The sequence below is a fragment of the Pocillopora damicornis genome, chromosome 8 (genome assembly GCF_964200805.1).
Source record: "Pocillopora damicornis chromosome 8, jaPocDami1.2, whole genome shotgun sequence".
In the NCBI taxonomy this organism is placed as follows: Eukaryota; Metazoa; Cnidaria; class Anthozoa; order Scleractinia; family Pocilloporidae; genus Pocillopora; species Pocillopora damicornis.
This window is the reverse complement of record NC_142677.1, coordinates 1,971,548-1,998,434: the sequence shown is the minus strand read 5'-3', so window position 1 is coordinate 1,998,434 and position 26,887 is coordinate 1,971,548. Positions and strand designations below refer to the sequence as shown.

At 39.7% G+C, this 26,887-nt stretch overlaps 2 protein-coding genes across 7 annotated transcripts; one reads left to right on the top strand and one right to left on the bottom strand.

The window, feature by feature from the left end:
* The first annotated feature begins 673 nt into the window (after window positions 1–673).
* On the top strand, window positions 674–26,444 carry LOC113678200 (endothelin-converting enzyme 1). Of its 6 annotated transcripts, none has more exons than XM_027195078.2 (22): window positions 676–888; window positions 3,027–3,079; window positions 4,545–4,778; window positions 7,321–7,563; window positions 11,401–11,591; window positions 12,672–12,929; window positions 13,636–13,701; window positions 14,342–14,455; window positions 14,816–14,938; window positions 15,463–15,599; window positions 16,222–16,450; window positions 17,384–17,482; window positions 17,762–17,839; window positions 18,313–18,413; window positions 23,009–23,067; window positions 23,532–23,583; window positions 23,843–23,910; window positions 24,419–24,543; window positions 25,057–25,122; window positions 25,526–25,621; window positions 25,821–25,897; window positions 25,987–26,444. In XM_027195078.2, exons 4-22 carry the CDS (start codon window positions 7,329–7,331, stop codon window positions 26,084–26,086), a joined length of 2,274 nt encoding a protein of 757 aa, XP_027050879.2. In that variant the 5' UTR covers window positions 676–888; window positions 3,027–3,079; window positions 4,545–4,778; window positions 7,321–7,328; the 3' UTR covers window positions 26,087–26,444. The 6 variants fall into 6 exon arrangements, with proteins under 6 accessions (XP_089036557.1, XP_027050879.2, XP_089036556.1 ...); XM_089180430.1 differs by lacking the exon at window positions 676–888 and adding an exon at window positions 2,725–2,898; XM_027195076.2 differs by lacking the exon at window positions 676–888 and adding an exon at window positions 2,725–2,898 and having other exon boundaries at window positions 7,321–8,514.
* LOC149040901 (uncharacterized) lies at window positions 20,365–22,836 on the bottom strand (the record flags this gene model as incomplete). The annotated part of the gene is made up of 3 exons (XM_089214588.1): window positions 22,369–22,836; window positions 22,202–22,297; window positions 20,365–20,472 (listed from the first exon to the last, which is right to left on the bottom strand). Coding segments are annotated over exons 1-3 (672 nt in total), but the record flags the coding sequence as incomplete, so codon positions are not given.
* Window positions 26,445–26,887: the final 443 nt, after the last annotated feature.

Here is a 26,887-nt window from a genome sequence, read left to right as displayed (position 1 = left end):
CTAAATGGCAATTGCTTGTATTCAAAAAGCTGCAAAATGTGGCATGTTCCAAGCAGTAATTACCGCAAGTCAAATTTAGACCGAAAGCAGAGAATGTGGGGGGATTGTCTCGTCTGTGAACGAAATCCCAGAAGCAATTACCCAATCCAATTTTTGTCGCCCAAAAAACAAGTCCCTTCGTCTAAGTAATGCTCGCCAACTTCGATCGCAAATGGTCAAGAAGCTTTTTCAGCTCGCCGAAGCCATTAAAAAATCCAATAAAGGCCAAGAGGGGCTTTGTAGGACTGTTAAAGAAGGGAAGCATTACAAAAATGGAAAGGGAGCCGGGTAAACTGGAAACTTCGTACAGGACATTTGGCAGAAAGATCGAGAAAGTTTGCAGCGATTTAATTCAAATAAATGACCAGCTGCTATCACCAGTAGTGTATCAGAATTGATAAGAATGTTTCTTGTAAAAAAAACCTTTGTTCTCAAAACGGTAAGCGAAATAAACTCTGCCAGAGAGTCCGAGAGTTTCGGACTATCGCACTTAGTGCGATAGTCGTCGGCCACCACATTCCATCAAACTTAAAATTAATGATACAGTACTTACTGGTCGCGCAACCGGTTTCGTAGATGATATGCAAATTCATCATGTTTTCCAACAGGAGTCAGTTACCATTTCCTAAAATTTGCATTATAAGAAAAACCCTAACCTTCGGCAGGTGCGTTAGAATAATTTTCATTTGTAGTAAAAGTAAGCCTTAAATACCAACGTATTGCACTCTGGCAGTGGCCACACACACGAAACGGAATATGGTTTGAGAAAGACATCACAAGAAATCAAGTTTTTTCTTGAGTCTAAAAGTGGACATTTATTGCTTTATTTGAGGATTCTGTTTGGATAAGGTCAGAGGTTGTTTATCGTGTTACTTTCCTTTATATTTCTTTGCCAATTTTGCCCACAACAAGTACAAAAATTGAAATTTGTTTTGATTTTTTAGCGAACAGTGAGTTGTTGGTTTCATTTAGGTAAAATATTGGACAAGTTATCGATTTTAACAGAAAGCCAAACTTATTATTTCAGTGATTAATTTCCCTTTTTACTTCAGTTTATTTTCAAGTTCTTTGCATGAAGAGAATGCTCTAGAATATCGTTGGTCAAGAGCGGTTTCTCGAGATTTTCTGAGGATAGTTTCGGACATACCATGCAGTCGAGCGAGTGCATATCCCTCTTACGATGTACACGAGACATAAAGCCTTATTTATGGGGCTTAAACGTCGTTGATGCTGCTCTGAGAAGCGCAATTCAATCACTGTGGGCTAGAGTTGGTACCGAGACAAGTTTGATGCTTACGCGTCGATCAATTCGAAACTTCAACTTCCCTCCCCTGTGAAAATTGAACTCTTAAAAATTAGCTCTTCAAATTCCAACCCCCAAGGCCAAAATTATGCTCAAATGCCTCAAGTTAATTTTTTTTGGAAACGGAAAACTCAGCGATCGTGACTTTTTACACATTTACCGAGCTCTAAAACTCTTGACCTTGCAGACCTTTACTTCTTTAGCCCTTTAGAAAGACTTGACATTTCCGGTTCAAATTCCCCACCCCAGCCACATAGGGTTCAAATTTCCCATTCCCCAGAAACGGACGACAATGAAATATCAGAGGGGGGATGTTGAATTGATCGATGCGTTATTTCTTAGTCCCGCTTTCGTTCGTTTACATGTACTCCCATTTTGAAAAACGTTTGTGTCAGGGGTAAGTATTTGTTACTAAAATGGGATGCAAAACGTGACATCCAATAAGACTTAAACTCATAAAGGTACTGATCTATTCAATGTTCCACATCGACGGCAGAACAGCTCATTGCTCATAAATTATTTTCCACTTTTGTGTCAGAACATCGCAATATACTTGGTACAGTTTAGTCCGTTCGCGTTTTGACTCCAAGTCGACCTAGTGTAATCTAACGCGACACGATGTGTTGTATCGTGACGAAGTGCTGACTACTAGCGCAAGTGTCAAGTGATAAAATATTCTTCTCGATTTGCGAAAATTTTCTGGAGTTTGAAAAGATTCTTGGATTGTAAACTATTTTCGGTTTTCATGAAAGTTATTTGTCAATCATTTAATTAAACCAGGATTTGAATTTGTTTTCTCGATTTGACAAACGTTTCAAAAGCGATTTTTTTCTAAAAGATATCGATTCTGAACGAAGTTTTTTCGGATTTTCAAGATAGATTTAGGATCGTCCCTTTTCGGCTTCCGTACCTCTCTCATTGCCATAAAAAAATAGATGAAATATGGGTTTTCAGTTTTCGGGTCGCAGATCTTGGGTCTTAACTTTCGTTTTCACTACAACCGACAGTTCAGTGATGAACAAGGATTCAACTCGAATTCATAGTTTCATTTTTCATGTAGATTATGTATAAAGCTAGTGTTAAGCCATCGAAAGAATTTTTAAAAAATATCCTTCACGAACGGTCTCTCAAAGAAAATAGATCCTGGGGTAAACTCAATTCGCGATTGCGTGCGCATTCCAAAGAGGTGACGTTTGTTTCAAACAACACTCAATTCATGTCTATGCCCTTAGTGAGGGCGTCTCGTGTAAGCATTTTGCGCTCACCGTTATTGAAAAAAAAAATTGCTAGGAAGTATCCTGAAAGGTTGGGTTTCCTTTATACTGATAAGAAAATTGAAACATACGGAAAACGGAGATAAGAACCACTCAAAAACGTGATGTAATTTACATAATATCTAACGAAGAATATCTAAACCGCTGGCGTGACAAGGGGGATCAACTGCAAATGTAGTTTCCAGGCACCAGATTTTGATTAAGTCACCAATCACCACCAAATAAACTAGGTTGGAATTCACAACAATCTTTCTTTTTTCGAAAGTTGTCCTTCTCAAAACGGTAAGCGAAATCAACCCTTCCGAGCGTTAATACTGGATCGATAGTGTCTACATTCATTGAGTAACCAAATATTTATTCCATTGCGACATTGTCGCTCAGAGATATTTGCTTTTGCTCAAAATCAACAGATACTTCCATAATATTAGGAAAACTTCCGAAGCTTGGACTTTATTTCTGACCGGTAAGCTGATTTAGGAACTGATCCCAATGATAGCTAAGTCATCATAGATTAAAAACTTTTCTCCATTGACCTTTAACTTTCCCCCATTTTTTTAATTAATGGAATTAGTTCATACATAAATAAACATTGTTCCAAATAAATGACAACTTCTGGCTCGAGGTAACATGGGAGATATCAGGCTAACAAGTTGGGGTAATTCTTTTACTGTTTAAAGCGGCGCGAAACGACCTTCGAACGTTGAGATAACCTGTCATCAAAATCTGTCACTTCCCACACTTTTTCCGATAAATGTTAAGAAAAAGGGTAGATTTTTTTAATTTATTTCAAGAGATAGTAGAAAATCTTTACGACAGGACTCGAGTCGAAGTCATAAGAACACCTTCGATACGCCAAGTTGGCGGGCAAGTATGGGCTGACTTGGGCGGCTTTATCGTTTTTTTTCCCAAGCAAAAACAACTGGAACTTTTTAATACCCAGTTCGTGGTAAGGCCCCTCAAATTAGTCTTTATGCTAAATTTCAGCCAAATCAGTGAGGTTAAGTGGCCGCGATTATTTTTGAAAATTTCGAAAGTTACAGACCATTGCTCTTGAATGACTGATCGGTCTTGGATCGTTCAGCCTTTTTCCGGATGGAAAATAAGGAAGATCCCTCTTTTTAGCTTAGCTAGTGAGTCGCACAAGCTAATAATAAACCACTTGTCATAACGCTCGAAATCTGTGCGTAACGCTTTATTTCTCCCACTAGGAAAGAAGTCTTCTCGCTGCGGTAGCCTGCGGGTAGACAGTGTCTCGATTGTGCTCGTAAAATGCTGGAAAGTCGGTCACTGGAAAGTCAAAAGTTGCTAAAAAAAATAGCTAAAAATCTAAAAGTTGCTACTTGAATATCAAAAGTTGCCGAACACAATCGGGACTGCCCAACCTACCGGAAGGCTCCCATTGACACATTGACGTCGCTAAACGAGTATATCACGGGCTTCTCGCCAAGTTTGCGAGATGCTCTGGAGAAAAAAAAGGGTCATCGCTGCGCAAGTACTGGGATAAAGATTAAGAGGCGCGCGAGAACGTTTTCGGCAAGTGAATATTTTCCTCTCTTGGGCCGCGCACGTCCACTTTGTGTAACAAAATAAATCTCGCTTTACATGAGGTGTGAACGTCAACAAGATTAATAAACAATCAGTAGTCATCAACAGGAAAGTAACTGTCATTTTGTTCAAATCTGTACACGAGTATCCTACTGTGTTAGTCATTACTTTCACGTTTCGTTTGCCTTCAGGGCTAGTTTTAAATCACAGCGTTCATTTCAGTTCAGCTCGGGTTATCTTAATCCCCTCAAATATTGACCAAATAAATTAAAATCGGGAATTTTGCTCTTCTCTTTGTTTCACCATATCTCTTTAAGGCCGGTTGACGCCTGTTAAAAAATGATACTGGACTTCCATGGCAAAACTATAATTGTCTTTTTCAGGTGGTCGGCAAGTGATCTTGACAGAATCACTGGAAAGAAAACAAACAAGTGCGTGCCATGTATTGATACACTCCAGCCTTTTATGCAAATTTTATTCGGCCGCAATTATCACAGAGATAAACATAGTCTTCTGCGAGAGCAATTAGTCTTCTGAGCAAGCGAAGAACCACCGGCGTGTTACAGCACCGGCATAGAGCATTTTCCACGGTAGTTGAGCAAAACACATTACTATTGGTAAGTTTGAATTGTTTTTGCTTTAGGTGAGTTCAAATGACTGATCTCTTAATGGAAGTGCGTTCATTTCAAAGCCTCGTTGTAAGATAGCAACCGAGATTAGGTCTGGTAATGCTCCTATTTTATCGGTATCTGGTTCTGTTTGAAGAAGCTGAAAACTCTGTGTTTCATTGTGTATTTTACACGGCTTCGAAGTCATCCATATAAATGTAAACATGTGCGAAAAATTCCAAACACACTCAACATTTTGTACATATTATTACATCTAGCCTGACGGAGACGAGTCCCAAAGGAGTTTCTTGCTTCGCATTCGTCACCAGATATTTAAAACTACTTGCATTGATTGAGTTGTCAGTGACGTGTCATGCTCTCGATTCAAACGGCATATTTTCGAACAAGATAAAATTTCTACAATAATATTCTTATCTACTTAAGACAGCAAGAAAACGTTACTCTGTTTTGATAACGAATTTTTGAAATAAATGAGTGCTATCGCACCGAGGCACATTTCGCCTTGATGTAAATTAAATATGCCTTTCTGAAAACTTAAATCCGTCATTTCTTTATTAAACAATTTTTCCTTCTCTGGGATTTAATGTTCGCATTTGTTCCTCCATGTGTTTTACTGATGAATTATTAATCAGACTGAAGTTATTTTGTTAACATCGGTTTTTACATAACTTAAACCACCAACTCTAAAAAAAATAGTACTGACAATCTCCGTGTCCATGGGACGCTTTGGAAATAGAAAAACGCCAACCATAAAACTAAAAAGCAAACCAAGGAAGAATTTCCACTTAAAATTGGACTAGACATAAATTTGTTGCTGGCAGTTAAAAATAAAGGTAACACTGTGGGATTTGTAATGTCGAAAAAAGCTGTTTTCAAACCAAAAAAAAGTAGATAATAGGAAAGAAAGAAAGAAAATGAGAGAAAATTTCGTAGATGGATAATATTACTTCGGATCTCTCTCGTGATCCAGTTCTCCAAATGAAACTCGATTGAATCGAATCCAAAATTGGAGTTCTGATCATTTTAAAGATCGTAACTCCTCATCCAAACTGTCCAGGCCATCATTATTAGCGCTGCAGGACGCGTGTTTCTCCGCCCGCGGGAAGATTTGAGACGAATCGAGGAGAGGTTAGGAGTCTGGCACAAACAATGCGAGTAGACCGTATTCAGACCCTCTCGCCAGCTCGCGCTATTCAACTCATACTTTTTTTCCCGCGGGTGAAGCTTAGAAACGTTCGTGCCGAAACTCTTTTGACGGCCTGCTCTCAGGCTACAAATGGCAGACAGTTAAAATTACGAGTAACACAATTAAACTTGAAAGTGAAATGTGATCATCGCAGTAAATTTTCCAATTTAAGCAATTGGAAAGAAGAAGCCTGAAAAAAATCAGGGCTTCAACGGGATTCGAACCCGTGACCTCCGCGAATACCGGTGCGATGCTCTACCAACTGAGCTATGAAGCCACACATTGGGAGCGAGGTCAATTTATTGAGTTCATATCTTCCCGTGCAGTGAAATGATGTGAAGTTTATATGAAATAATTCATTTTTGTACTGCGGTTGTAGATGAAAGTGAAATGTGATCATCGCAGTAAATTTTCCAATTTAAGCAATTGGAAAGAAGAAGCCTGAAAAAAATCAGGGCTTCAACGGGATTCGAACCCGTGACCTCCGCGAATACCGGTGCGATGCTCTACCAACTGAGCTATGAAGCCACACATTGGGAGCGAGGTCAATTTATTGGGTTCGAATCCCGTTGAAGCCCTGATTTTTTTCAGGCTTCTTCTTTCCAATTGCTTAAATTGGAAAATTTACTGCTATGATCACATTTCACTTTCATCTACAACCGCAGTACAAAAATGAATTATTTCATATAAACTTCCCACAATTAAAACTTCTTTGTAATCAAGGCATTGACGCTTGGCGCGTTTTGTTGGGGATTATCCATTGACATCTCCTTTATCTTCCACAAGTCCCTATGAACAAGCGATTTAACCGATTTTTGTATGATCTGCGAAGGCATTTTTGAAGTTTCTATTGATTGGAATTGTTTTAAACATGTGAATCAAGAAAGTGTCATATGAGCAGGAAAAAAAAAAGGGAATATCTATCCTTTCTCTTAAACTTTTTCAAAATTCTCAAATTTCACAGTAAACCGCTACAACGAATTACAGTTTGCCAAAGTGCAAGTGCATTCTCAGTTTCATAATTTGAAAAATGAGACCTGTCTTTCTGATTAAAAAGTGTTAATAATCGACGATTACAAATTATATTTCGCATGCAAGTTATCCTTTGTCTTAAATGAGTCTTTCATTTTGTGTCCGCATAAATTTCCCAGATTTCAAGTTCAGCTTGGAATCATCTGCCACGAAAAAAAAAATTTTAAATTTAAAGAAGGCGTCGCATTAACTATAAGGTCGCTTGTTAATGAGACATCATATATAGTGAGACAGAAGTAGAAAATTTACTTTTTCAAGAAGTGCAAAAACCAAACGGATTCAAAACGTTTTCTTTTTTTGTTTGTTACTTAGGCGCAGAAATGAAGATGATTCCAAAAGATCCGGATGATGTAGTGTTCAAAGAGCTACCATGCCGACAGAAAGCCAAGAGGATCATAACAGCGTTTGTCGTAATCATTATCCTGTTGTTCATTCTTTGTGTCATCTTTATCGTATTATTTGCAATGAAGAAAACCAAAACTCAGGAAGAAAAAGGGCATGAAGAATCGGTACAAAAGACTTGTGCCTCAAAAAAATGCTTGTTCGCTGCTGTTGGTAAGTTGGCTGTTTTTTTGTTAAAAATTTCGATAGTGCAGTTTTATTTCAGTTTATTGTAGGCATGATGCCAACTAAATCTTATCATCGTGGTCTGTCAGGTAACACGGACAAGAGAACGTAACTCCCAGTGACTCACTTTGTTATCGTTTATACAGGTTCCCATTCAAGCTTAAAGCTGAACTGGGCCAGTCTGTCTAAAATAAATACAATCAAAAGAATTTAAACAGTTAACATTCTCTTGATTCAATGCGTACATACATAAAAGAATTAGAAAAAGAAACAATTCCGTTTTGCTTTTACGCCGCCATGCACGGCGACCGAGAGTAACGCAGTATTGTTAAACTAACATTAAAGCTTGTGTAAATTTACCACTGCGCTTCCTAAAATTCTCTTGTTATTTCCTTTTTTAAATTTTTTTTTAAATTTTCGTATTTGCTGATTTACTCCTTTTGAGAAGATCTTGAATCTCATCAATCGGAATGTTATTAAGCTGCAGCTGCCATGAATCAATTTTGGTGACGTACGCAAATCTGAAATTTGACTCCAATAGTGCTTTCGATCGAATCAGTTTCGTCACAAACTGCCATCCGGCTGATGGACTTAGCGATCTCTTTTTGCCTATTATATGCATTTTTAGCCGTCTTGAATTTTTTAATTTTTTATTTGTTCAAAATACATTGTGGCGTTGAACTACATGTGAAAATATGCGGGAAAAGCTCGCCGAATTTGAGGAAGAAGAAGCCGTCGACATAAAGTATAAATTGAGGCATTTCACCAAGTTCAAGGTTTTGCTCGTGGTCACCTCAGTTTTAGCTGTGTTATTGATCACGTTTATAGTTTTATATGCCGTCGAAAAATCCATCGATAACGTTTCAGCAAACGAGAAAGGAAAGACTCCACGTGTACAGACGTACTGCGGCACGAAAGTATGTTTTGACGCAGCACTCGGTAAGCCCAATTCCAATTTGGAAGAACGTTTCATTTAAATTAATTTTCCTGATTTCGTCTCGTTCTTGAGGTAATTCAATGTGCTTTTCACATTTATTGATGGTAATTTCATGGAGAGAGTACCATGTCTGTAAATTTGAATCAATTGAAAAATTTTTGATCTAAGAGCCGTTGTGTGACAGTTGTCAGGCAATCCCATCACGCACGAGAAATATGATACTTAAGATCTTGAGACCTCGCTCATGTGATAGATCTGAAAATATATTGAATTACAGTTAGCTTTTATTATGATCGTTTTTCTTACCAAGAAACGCCATTATTCAGTGAGGGGTTTGACTTCCCTTTTTCCGGGAAAAGTTTGGGTTTTCTCGGAATCAAAAAGGAAAACAGAAGCGTTGGGAAGACTCCGTGATAAATCGAAAAATATTTGGGAATGCTCTAACTAAAATCGTTTTTCTCGAAAAAAAATAGAAAGAAAAGAAAAACACCATTATCAAAACGTTCATTTCAATTTTTTTCTGAGAAAATTATTTTTGTCTCACTGAGAGACCACTTTGTTACGTCTCAGAGGTTGGCTTTTCTCGGAAATAAAAGGGCGAGAGTTTAGAGGATATAATGGGGGAGGGGAGGGAAGGAATGAGGCGGGAGTGAAGGGGTGAGAGTGGCTCTTTCCAGGAATATTTCGTGTCAAAATGGATTTCACGTGGTAGTGGTACGGGCCCAGGTTGAGACAAAGCTCTCCTTGATTTCACAACAAATGGAACCATTCAACCGTTTGGTTTATTTGCATTTCATATTTAATTAATTTGGAAGTGCTGCAGATGCGTTCGTCATTTTATCCATTTGCTCAAACACTGTCGAGTTGATAGCGACAAAATGGTTAATATGAGGAAGTTAACGGAACACGAGGGCGCAGACGACACCAGCGTCAAGTATAAATTGAGGCATTTCTCAAAGTTCAGAATCTTGCTCGTGGTCACCGCGATTTTGGCCCTGTTAGCGATCATATTTATCATATTGTTTGCCGTTGAAAAATCCAAGGTTCACGATTTAACAAGCCAGGCACAAAAGACTCCAAAAGTACAAACCTACTGCGGCACGAAAACATGTTTAGACACAGCTTTGGGTAAGCATACTTAGTACAGAAAGTGTTCAGAGTTTATTGATCGCAAGTAATGAACTCAGTTCTGAACGTTTTGTACTTAGATTCAATCAACATGCATCGAACACCACTTATTACTAGTGTGTTTACTAAGGCGATGTTGGACTGATTGAACACTCATTCTGTATTGCTTATGACTGAATTCAGTCTAATGTCATCGGGCAAGATTTCGACACAGCCCCACACTTCATTATGCATACAGTTCTTAGATAAAGAAACCAACGGCAAAAACAATAGATTTATTTTGGGACTACGGCTATAGTTCAGAACAATTTGCGATTATATGGAAATATTTCAATTGATCTTTGTGTCGTATCTAATGACAAATTTTACCGAGATTAAAGCTTTCTATAATGATACGCGCGCGCAAGCCCCGAAGAGATTGAAGGATTACTGAACGCATGTCTCCCATAATAGAGTTAAATGTTCTAGCAGCTGCTTTACCAGCGTTGCCAGATGTTCGGTACGCTTTTGTTATTCCATCAAGGAATTTTCCAGAATTTTGAGAACTCGATTAATTATTCTTAGTAATTTTTTAATTGATTTTAAAAAATTTCCTAAACTCTTGGTGGTGTGGAGATAATTTGACATATTCTGGCAACTTTCAAAAAGATTTTTCAGTCCATGTTGCAGAAATGTTGTTTTTTGATACCACTTTTGACAATTTTGCCTTTTAGTCAGTAATGACATCAAAGTACATAGCCCTGGGGATTATAACGAAGCGATTTCGTAACAAATCACGCCAACAGCTTTTCTCTCATTTATGCAGGGCTGCCGTATCGGTTGTCACCTGAGCGAAACGGCAAAATGGTATTTCTTTGCAAAGTTCTCTGGGTTTGTGTAGAACGCTTAAGTCTGAATTTTTCTTCAACGAAAAACTGCGACTGTGACTTTGCAATTCGATCAGTTTAATAGATCACGACAGTATGCTAAATCCTTGACTTTACGACCTTCAGACTAAAAAGATTTCCATTTCATTTTTAGGCTTGTCTTGTGCAAACCAGCTTGTAAACACAATTCTGAAATTGCTGAAGAAACCCTCGACCACCTGATAAACTTTAAGATATTTGAGATTATACAGAACTTTGGTTGTAGTTTATTAGCTTAATTATGTAACGTTGTCCGACTATCAGAGTGGGTTCCGCGAGTTTTCAATTGGTCAACATGTATCATTACGCTTTACCAAGAAAACTTGGTTTTTCTCGGAAATTGGAGAAGAAAAATGAGACGCATGGTAGAGGGGGTGGGGGAAAGAGGAAAGTGAAGAGAGGAGGGGAGGGGAGGGGATAGGCTAGACAGTAAGAACAAGAGGGTACGAGGGATGTTATTTCAAAGGGATTCAGTTACTGTGATACAAAAGATTTTCAGGAGCTTTAGCTTTAATCTGAATTCACCTTAACAAACATCTTTCACTACAGAGAGATAACTCAATCTTTATGTGAAATATCGAATCTTCGTGATCGAGTTCCGGTATTTTAGAGGTATTAGATACATTTTTATTCGATAATGATTTGCCTCATGCGAAGAAAATAAGGTCCAAGAGGATTACAATGAGGCTATTAAATGTGGCAAACCTTCCACAGTTGTCTCCTGTGAAATTTACCGCCAATTTCTAACAAAGACATTGTTGTATCGAGTCGCTAAAGAAGCACATGCGTTAAGTTTGAAAATCGCCTGATTTTGGGATTTCTTCTTTGTTCATGTGCGATGTTTTGTTCTTGCAGACATGTTAAAGCAGCTTAACCAGACTGTTGACCCATGCGAGGATTTTTACGAATATGCCTGTGGAGGTTGGGAAACTGAGAATGCTCTGGAGCCTGGGGAGACCCACGTGTCTGGATTCGCATTGGTCAAAGGGAAAAGTTACCAAGTCCTTAGAGAAGCACTGGCAAATGCAGAGAAAAATTACTCAACCGTGAGAAAAATAGTTGATGTGAATGATCTGTTTGTTGTGTGTATTTTTACGCTTGGTTTTCGATAGATATTCATTCTTGTAGTTCGACACAACCTTAATATCTCCAAGAAGTCATCAAAATATGATTTCTTCTGTGCGATTTCAATACATTATCATGTGAACTGGTGCTGAGAAACGGCAACCTCATTAGCTGAAGGGTGTTATATTGATATAACCATAAACTAATCTGTTTGATTTAAAGTAAAGTGTTGAGTAGATAGCAGGCAGCCCCTTTCCTAGAGCCCTCTCTCACGAAGAGAAGGGAAGTTGCTTGAAGGAAAGTTCGTGAGATAGAGAGCAAAATGAAAATCACGCTAAACTTGAAAAAATTGAGAAGATAGTTGATTGGAAATTATGACATGGAAAATTAGGACCAAGTGTTTTACTTTATGTAGAAAGCTACATGTTGCCTTCAAATTGCCTTTATTAGTTGGTTAAGTCAATCATCCTTAAAATATGGTCACGTATTAAACAAATCCCCACCGCTTGTAATGACCGGCTGGTTAGCTCAGTTAGTTGAGTGTTAGACTTTCGTGCAGGAGGTCGGAGGTTCAAGCCCCAGACCAGATCAACAATGACTCAGGGTCTAAAAGTAAGCGAGGATAATGTACTACCTTTGCTATGGCTTCTGCGTGTGGCAAGGCATTGTAGTGTTCCTAGATAAGGACGATAAACCGTAGACCTCGTCTCTTGCATCTTCTCTGTACTGGTTAGCCGGGAACGTTAAAGAACACACACACTTCTTGCAAAGAGTAGAGAACGTAGCTCTTGCTATTTTGATCTGGCCTTGATTTCGAAATTGGGAGTACTTGCAAGTATATCCTTCCAGACAAATTTGCAAACTGCTTACTGCAGTTTGGCCGAAATCCCCTGCAAATCGCTTAGCGAAACTCCTTGTAACTTCATTGTAAGGAACTGGGATATAAAGCTACGGTTTGGTAACCAACATGGCTCGAGTAAAGACTTTACCCGTACCTCTGAATCCTGTTAGGTTCGACTTAGCAACATTCTACGACGTTCTCCGTGATTTTTTTTTTTCAGAACGAAGCTGTCATGAAGACCGTCAAGTTTTATAACGTCTGTATTGACAAGCCGTCGCTTGAGGCCCGAGGGGATGGTCCGCTCAAAAAGCTGATCGTTGAGATGGGCGGATGGCATGTGACGGGTAACATGACTCCTCTTTCATCCATGAACATCATAGAAAGAATTGGCAAAGTGTCCAGGGAACTGTTTATAAAGCCATTTGTCGATGTGACAGTGTTTATTGATCCCCATGATTCAAACAAGCACATTTTACAGGTAAGCTCTTCTCTCGGTCATTTTATCGGAGACCCTTGTTAGTGTTCCTTCGCCACAACCCCGTTTTCTTTTCTAAACGAACACCTTAAGCAAGCATAGGATGATGGTAGTCTCGTATCTAGACCTTCCACGGCTAAACGGTTGTACATGTCAGTTACAGTTACACGATAAGATCTGGGTACGATGAAGGCAATTTGAGGACCTCGATATTTCTCTACACGGTTATTATTATTATTGTTGTTATTATTATTATTATTATTATTATTATTGTTATTATTATTATTGTTATTATTATTATTGTTATTATTATTATTGTTATTATTATTATTGTTATTATTATTATTATCATTGTTAGTGTTATTATTGTTATTATTATTATTATTATTATTGTTGTTGTTGTTGTTATTATTGTTATTGTTGATAAAGAAAAGTAATAAAAAAGATATTTTACTAGTGATAGCTTGACACCTTCTTAACTCTCTCCTTAAGAAAGAGCGCTCAGCCCATACAGTTCATTGTTTCTTCCTGGTTACCAACTATTTACTGTGCTATGGACAATTATATCTAACTCGTAATAGCATTCAAAACTAACCCCTAACGTTTCGTTTGGCTGCGTGAGGTCCTCTTTTGATTGCAAAGGGGTTAGTAGAGGTAATTATTCTTAATCCAGATCTGTCACCTCTAAATCCATACGATTCATTTTCAGTTTACACGGGGAGAGCTAGGAATGCTTCGCTCATACTACACAAAGAATACTTCCGATTCTCAAACAGTAAGTTAGAATTTTAACCTAAGAATAAGCTTGCCACAGATTTTAGAGGGTCCATCCACGGAGTTGTGATTATTTTGTTTTGCCTAGAATTGTTGTTGTCGTGTATGCTTTTTGTTCTCGTTCTTGTTTTGGCTTTGTTTGTTTCAGGTACAATTTGAGGGGTTCACAAGTCATTTTCGTAAGAAGGCAGTAGGCTGACGGTTAGCGCTTTGAAATCCGGGTGTAGAGGCCTGGGTTCGATACCTTGCTGGGTTACTGTGTCGTGTTCTTAGGCAAGACACATAACTCGCATCGTGCCTCTCTTCTCTCAGAAGAGGAAATTGTTACCAGCAAAATGTCAGGGAAATCTCACACGAAATGCTAAAGGGAGGGGGAGGAGGGTGGGTTGACATGCAATGGACTGGTATCACGTTCAGGGGGAGTAGCTGAGTAGCAATACTCCTATTCTCACCATGCTACGAAAATCGGGATAAGTTGCGGCCAAATGGGCCACCCAGCTCTAGAACAGACTCCTCCATTTATTGCCAATTATTTCCAGGACTAGCTTCGCCAATATGATGGCTATAAAAGGTCTGCTTGTTAATCTTGGGCTAAACCATTTGCTGATTGTTTGGATACATAACCGTGTTTTTTTCAATAGATTCGAGAAGCTTATAAGACTTACATGAAGACCATCGCCAAATATCTAGGAGGAGGCCCGGACTCTGATAACCAGATGATGAAAGTTTTTGACCTGGAGACCAAGATAGCGAGTGTAAGCACTGTCTTTAGACATCTGGCTGTTTTGGTTTTTTTATCTTTTTTCACAACCATTCCAAATAGGCAACTTACGTTACTCGTTATCTGTCACATAATAAATAGCGAGTAGCGTAGCCAATCAGATTGCAGCATTTGTGGAAGAACGCTCGTAGGTTTCTACAAAGTGATTCTCTCTTACCTTGCGAAAACGGAAGTATTCATCGCTGTCTCTTGAGTCGGTCTTACAGCTCTACCTCTATCTTGAAGTACGCTACAAAATAAGTGGGAATAATAAACCAAAGAACTTGGCTTATTTGTTCTACTTTCGAGCTCGGCCGTTGAGCCTTTTGAAACGTGATTTGCTTCGCATTTACAGCTGGGTCAAGATGGAGAAGACGGCTCCATCATAGAAACGCTAAAGAGAGACTTACCCCCCGGAGCGATAGTCATGGACCTCAGAGTAACACTGGAACAGATCAGCGCAACAACAGAGATAGACGTGAGTCCAATACTTGTTTGCTGCTTGCCTATTTTCTTTGGTCTTTAAGATCTTTCCTTTTTTCTCTTGATGAGCCCGTGTCCACACTGCCGAAGTTTAACCCTGTTTTTCAAAACACAGCGGTCAATCGTCTGTGCATGTGCAAACGTTTTCATGGCTGGCCAGGAAGCATTCTCTCAGGCTTTCAGAGCCAAGTCGTCTCAGTAGAATTTTAAACAACCACACATGCTAGTAAGAAGCGTTGTTTCGAAATCGTATACCTTTTTTTTTTAATAGAGCTGAACACAAAATTGCAAAAGTAATATCCGTGTCCTTGTTTTCTATTACGGATTTCTAAGAACGTTTTAGCGTCCTGATGGAATATCTTCAAATATTCAGAAAGTTTATTTATTAAAGTAATAATATTAGCTTATGGAAATAAATTCATGCGCGTTATAAGTATTAAATTTATAATAATAATAAATTTTATTAAGATTATGATTTTTTTTTTCTTGTTTTTCTTTTTCTTTTTTTTTTTTGGTCAGGTTGAAGAAATTGTTGCTCTGGTAAACGCAGTTTTTAAGAGGCAAAAGCGTACATTCCAGAAAGACGAAAAAGTGATTGCATACCCCAAGAAGTATTTCACGGAGCTTTTTTCGCTCTACAGAAACGTCGTCAAATCGTAAGTGCTGAGATGAACGAGTAGGCATTTTTTATTTCATTAATTTATATCGCCCTGCTTGAAGTGCGGAAGGAAAGAAAACCGGAAGGGTACAGAAATTGTGAAACTATAGTTTAAGTTACTAGTATGATTTTGTTGCTGCGAAGGAAAGATCATGCAGATACAATTATTTCCAATGCCATTGCCATTGCCATTGCCATTGCCATTGCCATTACCATTGCCATTACCATTGCTATTGCCATTGCCATTGCCATTGCCATTACCATTGCCATTGCCATTGTCACTGTCATTGTCATTGTCAATGTTATTGCCATTGTCATTTTCTTTGTTGTTGTCAATGCCAGTGCCATTGCCGTTATCGTTTGTATTTCCATTGTCAATGTAAATGTCATTGTTATCGTTATTGTCATTATCAAGGCCATTGTCACTGTCAATGCCGTGGTCAATACCATTGCCATTGTCATTATCAAGGCCACTGTCATTGTCAATGCCACTGCCCTTGCCATTGCCATTGCCATTGTCATTGTCATTGCTATTGTCATTGCCATTGCCAGTGTCATCGCCATCACCTTGCCATTTCCATTTCCATTGTCATTTCCCTTTTTGGTTCTCCTCTCCAAAGAGACCCAGAGGTTCTCGTCAATTACATTATGTGGCAAGTCATCAATAACTTCGTGAAGATAATGCCCCAAAAATACAGAGATGCCAGGGAAATGGTCAGCGTCGCCATCGCAGGCAACATGACAAGATATCCTTGGGAGCAGTGTATTGATGGTATGCAGCAGGTGTTTGGAATGCCTCTCGGGTTGCTGTTCGTGGATGCTTCGTTTGACGAAGGAAGCAAAGCTACAGTATGTGAGAAACGAAATGATGGTTATTATAAAGAATGCGTGATTTCGCAATCTCTGGATGCTGTTGCTAAGTCGTAGTCTACATCAGAAGCAACTCGCAGTTGATCTCAATTGAAACTGTTTAACGCAGAGGATGGGAACATGTCTAACCAGCGAGCAGACCCTCGTAATTATTAGCGCTGCAGGATACGCGCATTTCTTCACCCATGAAAAGATTTGGGACGAGTCGGTGAGACATTTTCCGTGGGGTTGTGTTGAACACCTTGCTGAGGTCTCGCCGGCTTGCGTTGTTCAAGGCCTTAAGAAACGTTGGCACCTAAGCGCTAATTAAGAGGAGGGCCTGCTCATAAGCTAGAATATGTCAAACTCCAATTAGTTCGTAACTACAGGCATGAGCGCATTATTAATACGTGAAGGAATACCTGCGTCACGTGTTCAGCTACAGATGAGAGGCCATACTTTTTTTATTTATTTTTTTTTTCATAAATTTCATTTGCATGTACTCTCAAAAAAGAACACCACTGGAATGTCGCTTTACCTCGCCTCTCGACTACCGGAGAAATTTTACAAATCTTACAAAATCTTACAAATTTGGAAAATTTACAATTTCTTCAAACAAAAAGATGATCATGCTCCTCTGCACCTGCAAACTCATGTCTGTCCGCGCCTGAGTCTTTACTCGAGAAAAGTTCGATTTAAGGGGAAACAAGTAGAGGAACACCAATCTTTCAATCAGGAAGACTTGATAATGCATAAATATAATTTTCAGTTTTGGTTCAATTCTGTCCGTTATTGTTCGCTCTCTAAGGAAAAGAGAAGAGTTTTTTTCAGTTACTCAACTCAGTAACTTGAGATTATCGCCAGTCTTATCTGTAAACAAACTTATCAGTAATTACCTATTGTGAGTAACATCACTTTCTTTGTTTGATCCAGATAACACAAATGACAGAGCTGATCAAAGAAGAATTTATCAGCGGCCTAGACTCACTGAAATGGATGTCTTCCGAGACAAAAAAGAACGCAAGAATAAAGGTGCAATTATTTACAGCCATAGCATTTCCTAAAGACTCTCGAGTTTTCCTGCTTGACTTCAGCAGAAGTCTCTCAACGTCACCAACTGTAAAAGGACCATTGTAAATGTAATGCATAAAACGGAAAGTTCAGCCAGAATAATAGACCCATTGTTTGATAAGATAGACAGGAAAAAGACCGTTGAAATTCTTATCTTTTTTTTTTAAGGGTCTATCGAGATTGGCCTCTTGTAGGTGCTTAGAAAGATACATTTGCAATTGGTTTTGTCTCCTTTTTCAGGCAAACGCAATTGTTCAAGATATTGGCTACCCCGACTTTATAAAGGATCCTTCCAAGCTAGCTGCAAAGATTAAAGATGTAAGCTGTCACTGGAAACAAAATTTCTAGAACCTTTTGAGTAGTCTAGGAAGTATTCCCTCTGTGGTACCTAAGTTTAGAGAAGGTGTATAACTATTGTAGAGAGAAAAATATAAAAAATGAAAAAAGCCTCTGAAACTAGAATACAATTACTTGCAATCAGTCTTTATATTTGAGAAAGAAACATTTACTCTAATCCTTCGTTATTATTTCAAGGATTGAAAGTCGACAATAATGAATAGCTTATTTATGTGACTCAGTTTAAAAACTTGTGCTTTCTAAACGATTAATGCGTGATTGAGGTATTATTTTTATAGAGGAAAGAAAACGAATTGTCGTTCTTACTTCTCCTTTATTGAAGTTTTGTTCAGAACAAATTTAGCCAGTTAGCGTTTGTACTGATCTAAATTTTAACCTCATTTACTTCACTTTGTTCACTCGAAAAAGTGTTCTTTCTATTTTTTCTTCTACAGCTGACAGTTGGTGAACATCTCTTTGAGAATACAAGGAACGTATTAACGTTTGTAGCAGACGAAACATACGGTTCATTGGACAAGCCTGTGGATAGGGACCAGTAAGGAAAATCCTCTCCCTTTTTCTTCCTCTTCTTTTGACCCTCCCCACTACTCCCGTCCCTTCTTGTCATCTCCCCTCCTCTCCTTCCCTTTACTTTTTGCCCCTTTCCTCCCATTTTGTCCCCTTCTCTTCATTTTCCTCCCCTTTTTGTCCCCACCCCTCCCTTTCCTCCCCTTTTTGTTCCTTCCCTTCCCTATCCTCCCCTTATCGTTTCCTTCGCTTTATATCCCTCCCCTTTTGTCCCCCTTTAATTCCCTCCCTTTCCTCCCCTTTCCTCCCCTTTCCTCCCCTTTCCTCCCCTTTCTCCTCTTTTCGTTCCTTACCCTCCCTCTCCTCCCCTTTGTCTCCTTCCCTCCATATTCCTCCCCTTTTTGTCCCCCTTTAATTCCCTCCCTTTTCTCCCCTTTCCTCCCCTTTCCTTCCCTTTCCTCCCCTTTCTCCTCTTTTCGTTCCTTACCCTCCCTCTCCTCCCCTTTGTCTCCTTCCCTCCATATTCCTCCCCTTTTTGTCCCCTTCCCTTTTGTCCCTCTTCAATTCCCTCCATTTTCCTCTCCTTTCCTCCCCTTTCCTCCCCTTTCCTCCATTTTCCTCTCCTTTCCTCCCCTTTCCTCCCCTTTCCTCCCCTTTCCTCCCCTTTCCTCCCCTTTCCTCCATTTTCCTCCCCTTTCCTCCATTTTCCTCCCCTTTCCTCCCCTTTCCTCCATTTTCCTCTCCTTTCCTCCCCTTTCCTCCCCTTTCCTCCCCTTTCCTCCCCTTTCCTCCCCTTTCCTCCATTTTCCTCTCCTTTCCTACCCTTTCCTCCATTTTCCTCCCCTTTCCTCCATTTTCCTCTCCTTTCCTCCCCTTTCCTCCCCTTTCCTCTCCTTTCCTCCCCTTTCCTCCCCTTTCCTCCCCTTTCCTCCCCTTTCCTCCCCTTTCCTCCCCTTTCCTCCATTTTCCTCCCCTTTCCTCCCCTTTCCTCCATTTTCCTTCCCTTTCCTCCATTTTCCTCTCCTTTCCTCCCCTTTCCTCTCCTTTCCTCCCCTTTCCTCCATTTTCCTCTCCTTTCCTCCCCTTTCCTCCATTTTCCTCTCCTTTCCTCCCCTTTCCTCCATTTTCCTCTCCTTTCCTCCCCTTTCCTCCATTTTCCTCCCCTTTCCTCCCCTTTCCTCCATTTTCCTCTCCTTTCCTCCCCTTTCCTCCATTTTCCTCCCCTTTCCTCCCCTTTCCTCCATTTTCCTCCCCTTTCCTCCCCTTTCCTTCATTTTCCTCCCCTTTCCTCCCCTTTCCTCCATTTTCCTCTCCTTTCCTCCCCTTTCCTCCATTTTCCTCTCCTTTCCTCTCCTTTCTTCCCCTTTCCTCCATTTTCCTCCCCTTTCCTCCCCTTTCCTCCATTTTCCTCCCCTTTCCTCCCCTTTCCTTTATTTTCCTCCCCTTTTCTCCCCTTTCCTCCATTTTCCTCCCCTTTCCTCCCCTTTCCTCCCCTTTCCTCTCCTTTCCTCCCCTTTCCTCCCCTTTCCTCCCCTTTCCTCCCCTTTCCTCCCCTTTCCTCCCCTTTCCTCCATTTTCCTCCCCTTTCCTCCCCTTTCCTTCATTTTCCTCCCCTTTCCTCCCCTTTCCTCCATTTTCCTCTCCTTTCCTCCCCTTTCCTCCCCTTTCCTCCATTTTCCTCTCCTTTCCTCTCCTTTCTTCCCCTTTCCTCCATTTTCCTCCCCTTTCCTCCCCTTTCCTCCATTTTCCTCTCCTTTCCTCCCCTTTCCTTTATTTTCCTCCCCTTTTCTCCCCTTTCCTCCATTTTCCTCCCCTTTCCTCCCCTTTCCTCCCCTTTCCTCTCCTTTCCTCCCCTTTCCTCCATTTTCCTCTCCTTTCCTCCCCTTTCCTCTATTTTCCTCTCCTTTCCTCCCCTTTCCTCCATTTTCCTCTCCTTTCCTCCCCTTTCCTCCATTTTCCTCTCCTTTCCTCCCCTTTCTTCCTCTTTCCTCCATTTTCCTCCCCTTTCCTCCCCTTTCCTCCATTTTCCTCCCCTTTCCTCCCCTTTCCTTCCCTTTCCTCCCCTTTCCTCCATTTTCCTCCCCTTTTCTCCCCTTTCCTCCATTTTCCTCCCCTTTCCTCCCCTTTCCTCCATTTTCCTCCCCTTTTCTCCCCTTTCCTCCATTTTCCTCCCCTTTCCTCCCCTTTCCTCCATTTTCCTCCCCTTTTCTCCCCTTTCCTCCATTTTCCTTCCCTTTCCTCCCCTTTCCTCCATTTTCCTCCCCTTTCCTCCCCTTTCCTCCATTTTCCTCCCCTTTTCTCCCCTTTCCTCCATTTTCCTCCCCTTTCCTCCTCTTTCCTCCATTTTCCTCCCCTTTTTAACTCGTGAATTGCGCGCATGCGCAAGAGCGAGTTATAGATACGATGTGGGGAATAGCATTCGCTCGATTGGTCGATTCCTGTAAACTTTTTTTAGATTTTAGGCTTTTGAGTGCATTTTATAGTTTTTGGCGAGCAATAAACAGACGAAATGGCGACCTTTGTTGCTAAGAATAGTGGTGGGGTGAAAAAGAAGCCAATGATAATCTTAAAAGAGTTTTTTTTTTCGTTTTAGTTTCAACAAGCGGCGCCAGCGACTGGCAGGCATGCAAGGATTCACACTGAAATAACAGAACCTTCGTTTTTCATAAAATTGTAATTTACAGTCCTTGAACTTGAAAACAATCCGAAGATTCATTGAAAATATCACTTACTGCGAAGCGCTCGGAGTTTACAGATGTTCAAAAGCTTTTTCTGTTATAGCGTGAGATTGAGGACAAAATTGATCATTACGTTTCGTCGCGTGTGTTTTTCCTGTGAGAAGCAACAAAAGATGCTGGCGACTGACGAAATAACAAGTTAACACGAAAATCAGATAACACCTAAACAAACAATTTTAGCTACCGATTTTCAGTGAATTTTTAAAGAACAATTTTCTTTTAAGTTTCAAGACAATTTGAAGATTCAACATACAAACAACGTACTAAAATGCGAAAGTTACACACCACAAAATTGATAAATAGGCCTGAAATGAAATTCTATCTTGTTATTGATCATACGTTGCCTAGCACGTGACCTAAATCTACCCAGGCGGAGATCCAAAATGACGGTGGCAGGCTTGGCTTAGTTATATCACTCAAAACTCGTTCCCGTTTGTCTCATTTGATAAAGAGGGAATTGTTAATGTTTTCATTAAGACAGTATTGCCTTGATTTTCTAATATTTACAACGAAAGACAGTAAATTTCACTTTTCACCCACATTTACTTCCAACCTTTTCTTTTGAACCAGAAACAAAAATGATAGACGTTTAAAACACATGACATCATCCACCTTGTCAAATGTAATAGCATGATCATTTCAATTGTAATGCCTTCTTATCCCAACGTTACTTTGTTTCTCTGCTACATTAGCGAACACTGAACTACTGCTCGTACTCTAGATATGACAATCAACCACAAAATTCCCTAAACCAGATAACATTAAACATAATCTAAAAAATCATGTGTCAATTCACGAGTTTGCTCACAGAGCACTTTGATCTCCCCTTTCCTCCATTTTCCTCCCCTTTCCTCCCCTTTCCTCCCCTTTCCTCCATTTTCCTCCCCTTTTCTCCCCTTTCCTCCATTTTCCTCCCCTTTCCTCCATTTTCCTCCCCTTTCCTCCCCTTTCCTCCATTTTCCTCCCCTTTTCTCCCCTTTCCTCCATTTTCCTCTCCTTTCCTCCCCTTTCCTCCATTTTCCTCCCCTTTTCTCCCCTTTCCTCCATTTTCCTCCCCTTTCCTCCCCTTTCCTCCCCTTTCCTCCATTTTCCTCCCCTTTTCTCCCCTTTCCTCCATTTTCCTCCCCTTTCCTCCCCTTTCCTCCATTTTCCTCCCCTTTCCTCCCCTTTCCTCCATTTTCCTCTCCTTTCCTCTCCTTTCCTCCCCTTTCCTCCATTTTCCTCCCCTTTCCTCCCCTTTCCTCCATTTTCCTCTCCTTTCCTCCCCTTTCCTCCATTTTCCTCTCCTTTCCTCCCCTTTCCTCTATTTTCCTCTCCTTTCCTCCCCTTTCCTCCATTTTCCTCTCCTTTCCTCCCCTTTCTTCCTCTTTCCTCCATTTTCCTCCCCTTTCCTCCCCTTTCCTCCATTTTCCTCCCCTTTCCTCCCCTTTCCTCCCCTTTCCTCCCCTTTCCTCCCCTTTCCTCCATTTTCCTCCCCTTTCCTCCCCTTTCCTCCATTTTCCTCCCCTTTCCTCCCCTTTCCTCCCCTTTCCTCCCCTTTCCTTCATTTTCCTCCCCTTTCCTCTCCTTTCCTCCCCTTTCCTCCATTTTCCCTTTCTTCTCTTTCCCTCCCCTTTCCTCCGTTTTGTCCCCTTTCCTCCCCTTTCCTCCGTTTTGTCCCCTTTCCTCCCCTTCCCTCTCCTTTCCTTCCCTTTTGCCCCCTTTCCTCCCCATTCCTCCCCTTTCATCCTCTTACCTCTGTTTCCTCAGTATCTAAGAGCTTCATGCTACTCCAGCTAGTACAGTGGTTGCAAGGCAAAGAGATTTCAAATTACTTTCAGGTAAACTTGATTAATGTCGGTGATACTTTGCCTTGACTACTGTTACTATTTTTTTACAATTTTAGATGGTACATGGGCCCATCTCAAGTGAATGGCTACTACTCACCCAGGCAAAATCGAATCGGTAAGTTTCCAAGCTGTGCTGTACTTTTGAAGTTACTTCTACCCTATACTCTTCATTTCATCGGTGACTCAGTAATGACCTAGTTCATTTTTGAGTCCCTGTGGCACATTTTTGGTTGTCATTTTTTCACTTTCATTGCTCTGATGAAGGGCTAACGCTCGTAAGGTCAGCTATTTTACTCTTAACGGTGGCCAATTTACGTTTCAACCTTGTTGTTAACACTAAGTTACCTGCTATACTCTCCCACCGACGCAGCACCACAGTTTCTTTAGAAACTTACCCCCTTTATTCATTCGTCATTTTTTCATTAGTGTGTTTTCATTCTTACACCTGTAACTGTATCGTTGACTGTCCTGAATTTAAATTAGTCGGGGCTTAACCGAATGCCTAAGAGCTTTCAAGTCATTAACTATAACTGGGAATGATATATAACGATAGATATGATTATTGACTTTTCCTTTCAGTGTTCCTGGCGGCCATTCTGCAACCACCTTTCTACAATCCAAAGTACCCTAAGTAAGTCATATTGCTGTAGGTTTTGTTATTAGACATTTCCATTCAGAACGTTAGAGTTTGATTCTGAAATCGAAATAATTTGTATGGTGGACAACAACGTTAGATTGATTCTGAAATCGAAATAATTTGTATGGCGGACAACAAAGAGACTTGCATTCTGGGAACTCTCGTATTAGTGCCGCAATGGAGATTACGTAAAAAAAAAACAAAGAGATACAAGAAACGGAAGGAATAAGTGATATTCATTTTTTTTTTCCAGATATTTTAACTATGGTGGAATTGGTATGGTGATTGGGCACGAGGTCACTCATGGATTCGACGGTTCAGGTACGTTATCAATTGTCGCTTTGCTAACTTTTTAACGATTTTACAACTTCCCTATTTTAAACTTTATTTTCCTATATACTGAACTTTATGCTACAATGCGTTTCTTTTAAATGATTATTGAAATACTACACGTAACTCCACGTAACATGTCTATTTTGCCCTTACCAATGACAGTCTGTTTTTGGCAATTTTGTTTTGACACAGTAGGATGAACTTTTACCAGCCAAACAGGAAATTCATTCGTTAAATATGAATGTCACCTAGCCTTCGTCAGCGGAAATTCCTCTTGAAATGAGAGAGTCATGGAATTTTATGTTTTTGACCTAAAGGTCACAGAAAACAGGTGGATGCGTCCACAGACTAAAGGTGAACGCGTCTACTGACAGAATGAAATATATTAACGTGTCTCCCATAATCGTTTTAGGAAGAAGATTAACTTTTGTCAAAAGTTACGAACCACCTTAATTCATTGTAACACGTGTCTCCGCTCTTTCTGGTTTACATACAGGAAGACTATTTGACAAGGATGGCAATTTAAACAACTGGTGGTCGATTAAATCACATTTGGGATTTTTATTACGAACAAAATGCCTTTCGGAACAATATTCACAATTTGACGTTTTTGGGAAGAAGGTAACATGACTTGTTACGTCACGTGACGCTTAGATTTTAATGATCTTTTAGGGCCTTCTTGAGTGTGGCTGGTGACACTGACCAATGACTGTAGGAAACAAGTCGTACATTTACACTCGCTTGCAAAGAGGTTGACTCGTGTGGAGCATAATCTTTTAACGAAGAGACCAAATGGTTTTACGGCAAATGATTGAAATCAGTGCTTTACTTTTTAATTATTCATGAAAATCTATGGTCACTACAATTCTCCTCTTTCAGGAAAGCGTGAATGGCCTCTGGTATAAAGCCGTTGGCTCTCATCCTTCGTCTTCATTGCTTACGCATTTTAGGGTTAACGTTTTTGCAATGGAGTGCATCTCCCATAAAAAAATGGACTTCTAAAATATTTTCGTGTTAATGAAATTTTGTTGCTTATTGAGGACATGAGGACCGTTTAAGACTTTTCCTAACTGTAGCTTCAAAGGTACCAAGGTAAAGAGGTAACGAGTTTTTGTTTTCTTTATCATTTGCCAGGTCGACGGCAACCAGACGCTGAACGAAAACATAGCCGACAATGGCGGAATCAAATTGGCTTTTAATGTGAGATTGATTGATTGAATATTAATGCGGCTAGAATACGTAGATGTTCAATTTGAGTGTCTCATTGAAAGGGACTATTCAATATCAGTACATCTGCAGCAATTTGGTTGTGTTATGTATCGTGAACACATTTGCCGAGCTCGTGCGATCTACAGAGGTATCCAGTTTGTTTCGTTCTCGCTGTTTTAAGACCTTTTTCCGTCTTTCACAGGTTTTGTTTGTTTTTGTCTCTATTTTTCTTTGCTCTCTAATCTTTGTTTTCGATTTGTTTTCGTTTCCTGTTTGTTTCCTTGATTTTTTTAAATTACTATTTTTCATTTTTTTTAATAAGTCAAGTTTCCTCTCGCTATATCTATTTCCAGTTCCTCTACTCTAAAATTACCCAATGTAATTTTTCCCTCAGGCTTACAAATCGTTGGTCGCGAAAGAAGGCACCGAGGGAGCCCTCCCTGGGCTTGGTTTAACAGAAGAACAATTATTTTTTATCGGTTTTGCTCAGGTAGGACAAAATAAATTCATGATCTACATTCATTCTAAGTGTCCTTTTAAATCAGGTTATCGTATTTAAAGAATTTATACAATTAGCAGGTTAAAACATTTTGAGAAGCTTAAGGTTGTAGCTGCGTTGTTTTTTGGCATTTTTAAGTCTATTGAAAGTATTTAGCTAGTTAACAAAAGTAATGTTTATTTTTCTTTAGCCATGGTGTAGTATTTACAAGAAAAAGGCAGCCCTTCTCCAGCTTGAGACAGACTCACATACCTTCCCCAAGTACAGGTGAGTTAGTAAATTTTATTCATGACACAAGTTTCTGTTTATTTTATATTTACTATTCAATCCTTTTTTATTGTTATTTCTTCTTTCAGGATCCTTGGTCCTCTTCACAACTACGATAAATTCGCAGAGGCATTCAAGTGTAAACCAGGATCTCCTATGAATCCTGCAAAAAAGTGTTCTCTTTGGTGATTCAGTCTCAAGATAGCACTTAGCATTTATCATGAGAAGACTTTCTTCCTTAGTCCAAAGATAAGGATTATTAGACAAAGAGTAAAGCTCTGTCAGTGGCCAGTCAGTGTAATCCTCCAAGTACTTCCTTAATGATAGATCCACGAGATGTTTTGAAGTTTCTTACAGGTTGTAATTTTTTTTCGTAAGTCAGATTCAGTTAATAGATATAGTTTTATAATTTTGGAAGTTATTTCTATTCTGCACGAAATAGTTTTCTCATTAAGTACGTTCATTTGTATTTAAGCAAGTAAAATATAGGTTGTTTTAAAAAAAATTGAATTTGATTAAAAAAACTGTTGCGTTCTATATCCTAAAACAGTTTTGCTGTCTTCCGTTGATGCCCGATAAGAATGACATTCCAAGGATATCTATTTTGGAACTTTTTTTTGTCTCAGTTGGTTCCTTGTTTATTTGTCTGTTTGAGGAGCTATTATTTCATCGACCCTTGAGAATATGGAAAGCACAAGGCATTGGTGGAACTTGTTAACAAATCTGCAAACCTGTAGACTTCTTTTTGCATAGAGAGCTGAAGAGAGACTAACACGGCAGAACGGAGAAGATTTTGCAGAAGACAGATGTTATTTCAGCAACGATGATATTTCTCTGTTTCTTTGCTTTTAAATAATTCAGAATCGCGAACCACATAAGGTAAAGTGACATCAATCCAGAATGACAACAGTATAAAGATAACGGCATGCAAAAGATCTGGTTTTCCTTTGTCGGCCCGTGTTATTTCCTTTTAAAGTGTTTCTCAATTAC